This window comes from Gadus macrocephalus, chromosome 17 (assembly GCF_031168955.1).
Source record: "Gadus macrocephalus chromosome 17, ASM3116895v1".
NCBI classification, from domain to species: Eukaryota; Metazoa; Chordata; class Actinopteri; order Gadiformes; family Gadidae; genus Gadus; species Gadus macrocephalus.
The window spans coordinates 5,763,744-5,777,631 of NC_082398.1; the positions used below are offsets into that span (position 1 = coordinate 5,763,744).

General features: G+C 45.7%; 1 protein-coding gene and 1 long non-coding RNA gene across 2 annotated transcripts in view; one reads left to right on the top strand and one right to left on the bottom strand.

The window, feature by feature from the left end:
- The window catches only part of LOC132475867 (uncharacterized), a 149,043-nt gene that overhangs the window by 103,141 nt on the left and 32,014 nt on the right, over positions 1–13,888 (top strand). The window lies entirely within an intron of this gene.
- rce1a (Ras converting CAAX endopeptidase 1a) lies at positions 5,610–13,843 on the bottom strand. The gene is made up of 8 exons (XM_060077201.1): positions 13,012–13,843; positions 12,641–12,743; positions 12,403–12,486; positions 11,688–11,766; positions 10,839–11,006; positions 9,826–9,897; positions 9,573–9,635; positions 5,610–8,708 (listed from the first exon to the last, which is right to left on the bottom strand). The coding sequence occupies exons 1-8, from the start codon at positions 13,179–13,181 to the stop codon at positions 8,479–8,481; spliced, it is 969 nt and encodes a 322-aa protein (XP_059933184.1). The 5' UTR covers positions 13,182–13,843; the 3' UTR covers positions 5,610–8,478.

Consider the following 13,888-nt stretch of genomic DNA (forward strand, 5'->3'; position numbering starts at 1 on the left):
ACACACACACACTCTGAAAGGCCAGCCCGGCGACAGGAACACAGGGTTCCTGTCGGGCCGGCCGTCGTCTGGTTTGTAACCCGTCTGGGCGTGGAGTGGCGCCCCCTGTGGTGGTATCACTCTCAGGGTAGGCGATGCCACCTTGCCCTCAGAGCCCCCCAACACCACCGTATGGTGTGGGAAAAGATAATAAGGACTGGAGGGATCACACACACACTGGGTGTTTCATTAGGAAGGAGCCCAGCCACCAGGCAGGATTGTATTTATAGATTGTATATATATTAAAACCCCAATACAAACATCCAAATGTACTTTTCTTGAGATAAAAGCCCCATAAATAGGCATCATGTATTATTTATTTTCTAGGTCAGAAAGGAAATTTCTAAAGCTATTTCGTCCTATTCATTTATTCGCCATTAAATATTTTTCATTCACATTCATGTGAACAGGGCCCAAGCTTAGGAATGAACACAAAGATAAACATTGTAGGATCAAACCTCGTTGAATTCCGTACCAAGGTTCAATTCGGAGCCCCAACCTTCTACTGGTTTACATTAGCGAATTATGTTTGCAATGCAAGAAGACCGTCAGTTAGGTTTTTCAACTGAACACCACGATCATTCAATGTTTACCCGGGATCCTGAATCATAAAGCATTTTTATATTCCATTTCCTCTCGGAAATCTCAGTTATTTGGTCTTTCCGACTCAAATTCATGTTATTGGCTGTCTATTTTCTGACACAATCTACCTCCAGTATTTGCCTGACAAGCAGCACAAATTATATGCAAATGAAACGAGGTATGATAAAGTAATTATCATCAGGGTTATTATAAGCTATTTCATTCAGAAGCCTGCAACTGGATGTTTAATCAGTGGAAGTTAGAGACACCGCACATCCACAATCTCAGCATTTTCTATTTTGCACAAGATTGAGCTTCCTGATAAAGTTTTAATAAAACAGACTCCTTCGTAATTTTCTTCTTACCAATATTACACATCGCATAACTTATAATCAATATCCCAGTGACGGTTGTAGATTAAATCATGCTTCTCTTTTAAGGCCCAAAAAGCACTCCAAAGGAAAGAGTAGTCAAACCTATGCATGGAATGATAATGAAAAAGGGGTTTTAGCTGAGACACGTTCTAAGTGTCTTAATGCACAAAGCCTGGCACCCCCTTTCACCATCACCATACCCTCAATTTGTTATGGGTTATGGTCTCGACAAGATGAAAGCATTCCAAAGCCAGTGACCCAGGCCATTTCTCCCACAGCAGGGCAGAGTCCACTGGTACTGGATCTCTGCACACGTTCCACAGCAGACTACTGCTGTTCACTTGGAGCCTTTAATGTACTTCCATTGCTTTAGTATCACATGGTTCATTTGAGAACTTTTGTCGCTATAGCCTTTGACAAAATGGGGTTCAGGCTGTGAATGCTCGCGCCATGACAAGCAGATTGCTCATTTTGCACAAGATGATTAGATGTAATTATGGGTCTGCTTTGTAATATTTGTAAGTACTATACACCGGCTTCACAGTGTTCGACACAGACATATTCAGGTTTGTGTGCAGGCCTACCGCGATTTAGCCTGTTGTACCGCAGAACATTGAGATGTTACTTTGGATGGTTTATTTGGTTTTCGTCTTTTTTTATGTATTAGCTAATACAATTTTAAGGAGCCATGACCCCACATCAAAATGCCCGATGTCCGTGGACATTGGCTCGATCCCCCAATCAAAGCTTTTCGTGCAAAACTGCAGTACAAAACGCTTTAGGCAGAAGTCAGATCAAGAGATCAAATGTTGAGTGGGTCTCCTGTTAAACTCTTTTCATGCGCAGGGCTGTCTGATAAACACATGGAACAAGCGTTGCTTCAGTGTAAACCAAAGGTTAAACCAAAACATTTCTCGTTCATGCCATCAACAAATTGTTCATGCCATAATTGGTTAGATCAAATGTAATGAAGTACATACACCAAATTGTCTCATTCATTCATACGAATGAATAGGGTCTAAATTATTACTAATGAACATGGCTAGTGACATTTTAGCCTGCAGCTCAGTTTAAAATTGGATGGTCTGTATAGACACTGACAAACTAGTGCAACATCAAATTTGTATAATACTCATAATATGTAATGTTAATATACAGTTGTGGAGTGTGTGTGGATGATGGCTGGTATAAACAGCCTCACCTTAGCAGAGTCAGACGGATTACACGCTGCATCGAGCAATCAACGTGCACAGTTAAACCAGCCATCACCACACAGCACACAAAATCCCCATTTGTAGCTTTATGGTTGGTTGCGATTGCTTGGCAGACGGAACGCACATCTGTTCTGATTACTGTTAGATTGTCATGGTGTTGTCATGGTGATGAGACTATGGCAACGTGATGTTATTGAACGGTGACAAACGTGATCCTGACCCCCCCCCCCCCCCTCGCCTCCATCTTAAAGAATTGACACATGGCTTTGATGGACACTTGACCTGCTCATGTGGTTATGGCCCCACCTCTGTCCCTCCACCAGTGGCTGTGTGTGTCGACCGGCGAGGAACAAGGTACATCAAACAAGGCCCATGTTCTTTCAATTAGAAAATCGTCCACTGTTTTCATTCCTGAACACACAAAAGGGAATTCCTTCCCAAGCTCCTGCTGTATCCAGGGCTCCCTTGTAAAGGAGACTTCACTATCTCAATGGGACTTAACCTGGTTAGATAAAGGAGGGATAAAATAAAGAAAGAAAACAAAATGTATTAAAGTAAGACCTTTCACGTCTGTGCTTGTAAGGCATCCTTCGATTCCAGGCGTGTTATCGATAGCGTCAATACTTACGACATTCAATGGATGAACTCCCTGTGCACGGTGTTCTCTTAATCAATGATTTGTTTTGACCTATGGCGAAGCTCCGACAGAAACGTGGGAGTGTTGGGTTGCCTCAGACATAACCACAGGAGGAGACGTACGCAAATATGGATCAGCAAAACTCGACAAAAGCTCATTGAAGAACATTCAGCAAACCACAGCTTTTAATGAGACACACATATAGCTATAAATTAGCATTTTTCCAGTTGATCCTTCAAACGTGCTTGAACCCTACGCTGGTTGAACACGTGTGACGCAGAGCCATCTGGGAACGACTTGGCAGGTGACTGGATGAACCATCTGTCTGTCACCGTCCATCACCTATTACGTAGTTCCTCATAGGCCTCTAATTTGTCCGAACCACTTTAGTTCAGCCACAAGCGACAACCCTTTCCAAAGGTGGTAATTTTCTTTTGGTTGCAAAGCACACCCTTTGTTCGAGCAAGTGTGACGCACATTCTGACAACGTTTGACAAAGCACCACCTACTATGAAAACCAAAGGAGGATTTATTCTATTGTCTTCTTCTGGGCGGAAGTTCTTACTTACCCTTTAAACTAAGTATACAAACAGTAATATTATTAGATTTTTTTTTTTGACATGGCACACACACACACACACAAACACACACAGAAGCCAATATTGACCGAAGAACACCTGAGATTTGAAACGATGAGTGCCACTCGATGCGCTCGTCGAATTGGATCGAGATGACTTCCATACAAATCAATTAGTAGCGAGTGAGCGTGTGCAAACTGTCTGCCCACATGTCTTGGCACAGGGCAACGACTCGAGCTCCATCTGTGGAGCCAGGGGCCGTCGGACCAATAGTGTCGAGGGACACACGCACGTACGCTGGGATCCAGATGACCGTGCTCCTTCTCTAGGAGAGGCAGAGAACCAAGTCCTTAAGGCTAAGGGGGAGGAAGAGAATGCTTTTTAATGGGATCTAGCCCTCACCCGTCTGAAATGCAAAGTAGCATGCGGTAGGGGTCTTCATTCTCCTTATGTCCAGGACGCGGCCCTCAGAGTGGACGAGAGGTTGCAGAGGATTCTTTGTAAGCTGCTGGTTGTTGGGAGAAGTCAAAAATAAACCTCCATCCACGTTTCCACCTTCCTCCTCCTCCTAAGTCAGGTGCAATCGAAATGTGTTTTACCCCGCTTTGATTCACCAATCTACCCCCGCCTCCAGCTCCCTGACCCCCACCCCGGTGGATGTTGTGACGCCAGTGAGGCCGGAGCGCAAACCTTGAGAGTGAGAGAGAGCGAGAGAGAGCGAGCGAATGAAAGACACTGAGCGAATGAAGGACACGGAGTGAATGAAGGACACGAAGCGAATGAAGGACAAAGTGGAAAGCAAGGAGAGGGATGGATGAAGAGATGAAGAGGGTGGTGGGGGGGTCAGGGGCTGCGCGGATAAATCCTATTTCTAAAGGTCTATAATGGATAGGGAGCCGACTGTCCTTGAAGAAGATAGTTTATATAGACAACACAATGTAAAGAACTAGTAAGGTGTCTGTATCCTGTCCATACATAGAAGTGTTCTCCTGGTTGTACGCCCGTTTTTCCTTCACATCAGGGATTGGAAATAAGATGTCCGTTTGAGAACGACAGTTGCAACTTAGACCTGTACCTCATCACCACACCGTTGTGCATGTAAACGCACAGACAGAGTGGGCCTACCTACTGTTACCGTTCAAAGTAGAACAGGCCCCCATGGTGTTTGACTATGTTGTATAGGGGTTCATTTTTCCTGTGAAGTGATTCCAAAAATGGATTTTCTTGATACTTTTCGCTATTTTACATGAGTGCATAAAATGGTTCCGAACTCAATCTGGTCGATTGATTTTTGCTGAGGTCATTTTGAAAGCTTCAGCATCGCTTGGGTGAAGGGGTCGGTTAAATGAATGCACTTCAATTAAATCCGTCTCTGCAAATTAGCCCGGAGACATGTTTAAAAGGGGATGTTGAAGGGGCTGGAGGGAAGTTTTCTGAGAATGTCTGTTCTGGTTGACTATGCGCCTGCCACTCAATCAGACAATTCAGTTGATTTGCTGACCAATTAGGGCATCTCTTCCCTGACGCATCGAGGAATCCGTCTTGCCTTTCGATCACATTTGCACACGTCCTTATCACAGCTCAACCACAGGTGCTTGGATACCTTGCTTCTCAACGGCGGAGGGATGTAGACAGGGATTTATTTACTACATCCCTCAAAACGAACCTACCGCAACTTTAATAAGAATAACAAATATTTTAGTATATAACTACGAACAATTAACTACAGGTCTAAAGCATACAATGAGTATGTATGCTGCGCATGTGAACCAATACATTTGTTGTTCTGCACATTTCATATTGAGGATAACACAGTTGAAGAGTTGAGTAGGGCAATGTGTGGCTTTAGCTTGCCACATTACGTGCACATAAACGCACATTTTGTCACTTCATTTCTATCCATCAAAGTGATAATCATATCCAAGTCAACTTGCAAGGTATTGAATGACAATTGTAATGGGCAACAGAGAAGCCATATGCTCTCAGCCACTAGGCGTTAGAGGCTTTGATTAGAAACATTCATTACACCGCCAGACCATAATTGATTCACACCACCACATTGAGGACATTTAACACCATGTGAAATTGATTGTACTCAGAGCTGCACTCCTGCCATGTGAAAACCTCGTTTATTAATGTCAGACTTATTAGTGTAGTCTCTGTGGTGAAAGTAACAGAAAGCAAATTTCTCTGAAACGTTTTGTTTTTATTTACAAATGTTTCACCTTGTTACAGTATGAGATGTCCAAGACTGTAAAAGAGTGGCATATTAAAACAGGCTTTCTGACCAACGGGATGATTGCATTGTGCAACTGTGGCACGTGAACGTAAAACACATGCAGAGATGTCTGTACAATCTGTTCACATTCTCCAAAATAGATTTGACTACAAAATATAGCGTTCGGTACAAATATCTGTGAGGTTCGCTATTTATAATTATGGCCAATTATAAATCTCTGTCGTGGTCAAAATGCATGTTTAGCCATTCGTATTCTGGTAGTTGGAAATTAAAACTGCAGAGCTGAATATAACTTAGCAAAAATAGATTCTTGTGTCCGTTCAGCGTATATGCAGATGATGCATGGTTATTAAAATTAAGACTGTTCTGCAGAAAATAAATATGCCGGTGTCTTTGTTCAGTACAAGGGGGAGTGATGACACCACACACCCAGTGCCATACATTTCACGTCAAACTCAAGTTAGGAACAGAAGCTTTTTTTTTTTTTTTTTAAATATAAAATTCAATTCAAAAGCAGCTAAATATCACAGAATTAAAAGCACATTTTGACGGGTGATGAATGTGACGTCCAACAGCTGTTGAGCACAGTCACAGACCAGTGGAGAGTTCTGACGACCTCGCCTGCATTGTAATGTTAATCTAGTCCACGTTAAGATTCATACTTTGTCGCAGGCACAGAACAGGATTCTGTAATATGCAATTCATCAAGTAGCTGCCCAGAAAGCATCGGCTCTCCCTGAAACGAGGTGAGGACCGAGGATGATAAAAATACAGTCGGATGCAAGCATTGCCTACTTTGTCGCTACGTGAATTCATACGTCAACCACCAAATTTGGGATCTGTGAATGTTGGGGAAGAGAAATGTAGAAAGGGAGACTGAGTCCATTTGGTGTCCTACTGTAGCACCCTGATCATGTGATCACGGAGAGCAGCGAGAAGAGTGATGTCAGAGATCGAGGCGAGCTCGTAGATTGATGCATTCACTCATCTATGCGTCAATCTACTCTATTGGGATCTAGCCAGAGGAAATCCAGAAACAATTATCTACAAATATAAAAGCACATGGGGAGTTAAGTGTATTTTGTTGCAGCGATGGTTGACTGAGCCCAAGTCAAATTGCAGGGGCCCTTCACACAAGAGGGCCTCTACCAAAGAAACGTAACTATGTTGCCCTCTGGTGGAGAGACAAAGCAAGTGCAGCCCAACACCAAAAGCACCATACACAGCATTGTTGCTACCATTTCTACTTCTCACTTGTAGTTCTATCCCACTAGCCTAGAACACGCTATCATTTATTGCTATAAACAAAATAACAATAAAAAAATACTCAGATTTCAAGCTCAGAGCGTTTACATTGCACAGTGGTCAGCGAAACACCCGCTCAGAGAAGCCTACATTTACATATCGTCGAGACTTGTACACCATGGGTAAATAATATGATCGTGTTATGCGTTCTAGTGGAGAGCATCCACAACCAAAAGCAAAAAGATGGATGAATTCAACAATCCCAACATTTACTTTTAAGAAACCGAATGTAACGGGGGACATTGTGGAAATACCCGATCAGACATAATTCAATTCTACACAAGGAAATGTTGGCAATTCAAACTTCGTTCTTTAAAAATGTTAATGTCATCAGTACAAGCACTTGGGGATTTCCCCCTAATCTGTATTGCAATTATGGTCTGTAGCAGCATGCGAACGAAGTGGTTTAGAGTGTCCATGTCGCCAGTGACCTACATCTGAGCTTCCCCATTCTAGTACACATTTGAACACTTTATTTTTTTGAAGGAACAATTCCACCCACACAACTAGTTATTTTATGAAACCACCGTAAAACAAATGAACTAAAAGACCCTCAGACCCCCAGGCGCGCACGCGCACACACACGCGCGCGCACACACACGCACGCGCACGCACGCACACACACGCACGCACACACACACACACACAATGCCAATTTGGCAAATCGAAAGCTTTGGGGGGGCTGGGTGTATTGTTGTGTTGTTGGCCGACTACAGAAGTACCTCGAAAAGAAATGTGGAGAACAGCAAGGGGTGAATAAATTGGCAAACGGGACTTCAGCTGCAACTAGTCGTGGTGGTTACTTTGCCTGTGAGTTTGCTGCCATCTGGGGCCAGAATCCATCACCTGTTTTCTGAACTCACAGCAAAAAAAAAAGTGTACAAATACAATGGCCTGCTTCTTAAATTTCGAACTTAACCCTTTGGATGACTGTTTATTGGAATCAAATGGATGTATAATGTAGCTTTAAAATTGGTCCCCATTAGAGAGCAGCAAACATAGGCGTGGTTCAACTCAAACAAATAGTGGGGGGTTACTCTAGACAACAAACACTTCCATTCCATCACAAAACGAATGCCTAGTGATGCGACCGGCCATACGAACCCTGCACTCTTTCAGCCAATCGGAAAAACCAACCGCAATAACAGTTGCAGTATTTGCACGGTAACACTCCCAACCCACCATGTCCCCCTAGCCAACCGTCATGTGTCCAGAAGGCTGTAGCTCGTCAGTAGCACCGGTCAATGTTACCAACCCACGGGCCTGGGCTTCCACACCAGAGTGATCCACCACGCCCCCACGACGGTGATGCTACCAACACCGCTTTGCTAGGCTTCCCTGGTCGGTAGCCCGTAGCACGTAGCATGTCCGTCTCACACCCCTGCCCCCTTGGTGAATAGGCCTGCACCGGAGGAGGGCTCCAGGGCTAAGCCGTCCCCACCGGGCCGGATCCAAGACCCAAGACCCAGCCTAGACCGCCGGGGGAGGGGGCAGGGCCGGGAGGCGGGGCTCAAGACGAACACAGCGAGGTGAGGCGGGGGGCCAGGGTGCAGACGGGGGTGGGCGGGCTGTAGTAGGCGGGCTCCGTCAAGGGGAAGAGGAGGAGGAAGAACAGGCCCACGCCCAGCAGGTAACAGGCCAGCACGGTGGCGCGGTGGGGGTGGTCCAGGGCCGCGCTGACGGCCGGGAAGCCCATGTAGTTGCAGAAGGAGTGGCACATCACGGGCCCGATCAGGTGCCCTGGGGAACGCCGAGGAGAAGAGGGGGGGGACCGTTTGTTGTGTTCGTACCGTCGGTGCTGGAGCTCGACGCAAACAAATGAGTCGATAAAATCAATAACATGGGGATTGCGCCCTCTCTTCCTACAGATAAAATAGTTTGATACATCCTTAAGTATTGTGGCAACCCGGCCGTTGCCAATTAAGACGAGTCGGCGGGGGACGAGGCCGCGCCAGACAACGCCGCGAAACGAGCCACGCCGGTAGCAGAAGCAGCCATGCTACGCGCCGGACCACCGCTGCTCCGAAAGACCACCCGAGGCTTCAGCAAAGGGTGGAGGAGTATAGTTTGATACATCCTTAAGTATTGTGGCAACCCGGCCGTTGCCAATTAAGGAGATGAAGAGCACCTGAGGAACCGGTGGAGAAGCAGCTTTAATAGCCTGCTTCTCCACTCATTCGGGGCTCCCTCAGCCATGGGGCTCGTGCCGGGAGGGAGCCGAGTGAGAGACGGTCGCGGGAGAAGCCCGGGAGCGGTAGCCACGCCGACCTCACCGACGGACCGGACCCGGAGACCCCTCCCCCTTTTTGCCCCAGTGGGGAAGAAACTTGAGTTACTGTATGATTTCCCCTTTCTTTTGTGAGCTGCAGTAATAAAACCGTTGCACCGCAACCACGCTCGAGCGTTTGTTTCAGAAATCGCAGCCGTCGACGACCGGGGTTGCCACAGTATCCAAAAGTGCAAGATAGGCTAAGGAAGATAATCGGCTCCAGACCACTTGATTTGAAGGCCATTTACCAACAATTGAGGAATAATTTCCAGTCCAATAAAAGTATTCAACGTGCATATTTAAGGTGGGAGCTGCCCCGGGGTGAGGGTCCTTACCAGTTCGGATGAAGATGAAGGCGGTGTAGGCCCCAAACACCGCTGTGTAGGAAAACTGGAACACTGCAGCATACCACAGGGAAGGAGGGGGAGGAAGAGAAAAATAAGTAAGAAAGGAGAGATGAGAAGGAGAATAAGAGAAAGATAGAGAAAGATCATTGACTCATGGCCAACCCGTCCCAGACAGAACGCATGTGGCCACTAGGGGGCCACAGATGATGATGAGGATGATGATGATGATGTTTGTGCTCACCTGCAGAGAGGAAGATCCCAGAGATAGTCCCTTGTCTGAAGCGCAGCAGCTCGATGACGTGGTGAAAGTGGGCTGGTAAAGAGAAGTGCATCGCATGATTAAAAAAATAACATATACAGGATGATGCGCAGTGGTGATGATCGCAAAAGGATTCGGCATGCAGGAAGGGGATAGCCGATTGACGGCCTGTGAAAAGGAACAGACGAATAATAATGTGACTCGGTAATGAAGATGATGGAATTAACTCTACACTGATTGTTGAGCAGTTACACAAATCAGGATTTGGCTGGAATTTAAACAATATGGTCCGCATGGTCCATCTTAGTCGACTCTCAGAAAAACAATATTTGGGCGCATTTCAAATGCTGCTTTCCCAGCAGTTCACAATGCAAGGTCTTTTGGCGTCAACCGCATGGCAGGAGATATGTCTGGCTGCCATTTGAGATTACAGCACAGACTATTGAAAACAGATAAATTACTGGAAAGCGACAGGGTGACTGAATATAAATCTGGGAATCGATAGATTGTTTTCGCTCCATTCAATGTCAGCCAAGTTTCATAAGCGAGAATCACTGCTGCATAGGGAGAATATCCTTTTACCTTCATAGAATTTTTTGGGGTATTGCCACACGTTTACATTAATGGAAGCAAATGGACTGCATTTATATAGCGCTTTTATCCAAAGCGCTTTTACCCAAAGCGCTTTTCAATATTACCTGACATTCACCCATTCTTGCACACATTCACACACCGACGGCGGAGTCAGCCATGCAAGGCGACAGCCATCTCGTCGGGAGCAGGTAGGGTGGGCTGCCTTGCTCAGGGACACCTGGACCCTCAGCTAGGAGGAGCCGGGGATCAAACTAGCAACCTTGCGGTTACCAGCCAACCAGCTCCACCTCCTGAGCTTCTGCCGCACCAAGTAACACAAGTTTCAGTCATTAAGTACGCACTACGGATATGAGGCCTGGGAGCCCAGTGTCTGGAGAGCGCCCAAGCGGCAGCCTACTCACCCACGCCAAAGAAGAGGGGGCAGGTGATGACGGCGAGGGCGGGGCCGGCGCACGGCACCAGCATGGGCAGCATGCAGGCCCTGAACACCAGCTCCTCCGTGAGGGGGGCCACCACCTGGTTCCTCAGCCAGCGCATGTCGCTGGCACACAGGCTCCAGAACCACGGGTCTGCGGGGGGGGGGGGGGGAGAGGGGGGGCCAGGGAGGGATATATTGAGACATTTTTACTTTTAGGGCATTTAGCAGACGCTTTTATCCAAAGCGTCTGCTTGGTTGTTATTTAGAAAAACTTCCTGTAAATATTTTTTTCTGAGATTGTTTTTTGGTTGTTATTTAGAAAAACTTCCTGTAAATATTTTTTTCTGAGATTGTTTTTTGTTTTTGTACTTGTGTTACACACAAGTACATTGGTCAGAAGAAGAGAAACAATACACCGCTGTTGGTACGGTAAGGATGCTCATAGAATGAAGTGACAAGCATGAACAATTGTTGGGTTAACCCTTTCCCTGTACACAATGAAGATAGCTAGGATAAGACGCTACACAATTCTAGTAGCGTCTTATCCTAGCAAGGACCTACAACATACAATAGGTGCGTACATTAAGTGCTAGGACGTACAACATACAATAAGCGCATACATTAAGTGCCAGGAGGTACAGTACAACATACAATAGGTGTGTAAGCGTGAGGAGGAGAAAGGGTGAAGATCACCCCGATTTTAAATTCTTTGCACGACTCGACTCCAAGTCAATTCAATTTGCTACCCCCATTAATTTGTTAACTCTGTGATGCCACCCTGCAAATGCTCTTCACTACATCGTTAGTAAAAGAAAATTAGACTTTTTCTCACCAAGAGCTACCCGTAAGCCATCCAAGAAGCTCCAGGGACAGTCCATGGCCAGCTGGGTGAGAGGGCCTAGGAAGAGGACCTGGTACACAGAGACATGGTCAGTAGGACCAAGCATTGCTTGACACACCTTAGTCCCATAATGGGACAAATAAATGTAGGATGTATTGGCATGGAACAAACAGAAGGAGGATTATCCTTGTTTTGATAGGATAATGCAAAAGTCACCTTAACTTTGTGTGCAGAGTTGCATGGTTTTAGTACCTGCCCTAGGTTGATAGCTTCCCAAACCTTACATTCAACAGTTATGCACCCAAACAATTCATACAATTATCAAGGAACCTCATTACTCAACCGTTGGCCACTCGATGACATGACATCATTTTGAAAGTAACTACTGGCAACTACACATTACTGGCCAGTCAATTAACTACATTGATACATTACTCACTAGCTGTGCTGTATTGCAAATAGGGACACCTCTCATTCAAATCCACACTATGATTACAGATTATTGACAAATAACATGTTCCAGTTATCATAAAACATAACCAAAGAGTGGCCATCACTTGCTTTGCAAAAGGCTGACCTGAATATACTCCCACATGATTCCCACATGACACCCATACGGCCTACTTACAGCCCCTGGCCACATCTCAGAGAGAGTGTGTGTGTGTGTGTGTGTGTGTGTGTGTGTGTGTGTGTGTGTGTGTGTTACCATGGTGAGCAGCAGGGGAAGTATGACGGCCGGAATGAGCCCCTCAAAGCGGATCCCCATCAGAGCCAGCAAGGAGGGAGTTGGCTGATGAATAGACATAACACACACACACACACACACACACACACACACACACACACACACACAGTTAATGGCCTTGTATCCATCACATAATTTCGCTTCGAAGCCCAAATCATTTGCCATTGCCATTTCCCCATCATCTGAGAAAGTGACTCACCCTTACACCTGTGAATTCCTTCCATGTCCACACAAAAGCAGGTGACAGCGCAGAAACTATCAGCACACTTGTGAAGCGCCTCTTGATCACCGTTGGGTGATCCCTGTCAGAAGGAGCCGGTACAGGGAGGGAAAGGGGTGTAGGATCGAGTAACGTTTAAACACCCGTTATAATCAACAACATTTAACATGTCAAGCTGTCACCGCCAGCCGAGCTGCAGGGACTTGAAGACTTTCGGTATAAATCACCCGTTTCCTTATGCAGCAGGAAGTTAGGTTAGCAGGTCAATAGCTAACACAAAACACAGGCTATAATCCAGGCTAAGTAGTTGCAGTCTTAAGTGCTAAAAAAAGAAAAAACTAAAACCTTACCTTGGTAGGTCACTTCTCCATACATATAAACTCCCCACGTAGGAACATGCGAGCAGTAAGCAGGAAAACACTGATATCCAGCACAGCCCGTCAGGGGGTACGAGCTCGCCATTGATATCCATGTCCTCTTTGGTCCGATGTGAGGAGAATAACTCGTCATCATCTACCATGGCGAGGGAAACGGATCCGTGGCTCGTGTAAAAAAGGAGTGATGATTTGGCAATAAGTTTGTTTCTTCACCATCCAACGCGGAAAGCATTGGACACGATATAGCTCCGTAATTGCCTGTTTAAGCCTTTTCAAAACAAGATAAGCCTGGCGTGCTAGTGAGTTTTGTTTTTTTTGGTCTCCGGGCGGCGCTGCATTTCTACGTCATCACGCACTGCCGCATACACCTGCCTCATCCAGGGGGCACCTGTAGATGTCAGCAACTGCAAACTGCAACATGAAAAAATTGTTGTGGCCCACTATTTTATTGGTGCATCATATTAACTCTTCCATAAATCTGCGTCTTAATAAACAATAGAAACAGGGGGGAAACGGTACAACTTGACACGCCAAATGTGGTGTTATGTGATATCATCATCATTCGTTTCAAATAGATGACAGAAAGTTGATCAAATCCTCATATTCAGACCGTAATTTCGTTTATGGAAAGACAAAAAAAGCTAATTTATTGTCTTGTGTTTTAACTCACTCACGAAGCTGCCCATCTGGACCACATGTTTTTTTTTAGGCTAGCCTTTTAAATCAACATCGTCGATTTAATCACCTCAAAAGGTTACACCGTTTTCCCCCTCGCTTAGGACAGACTATGACAACGCCGTCCGTGGACACAACGAAAGCCCCTCAGAGTTCCCCGTGTGAAAAGCGCATG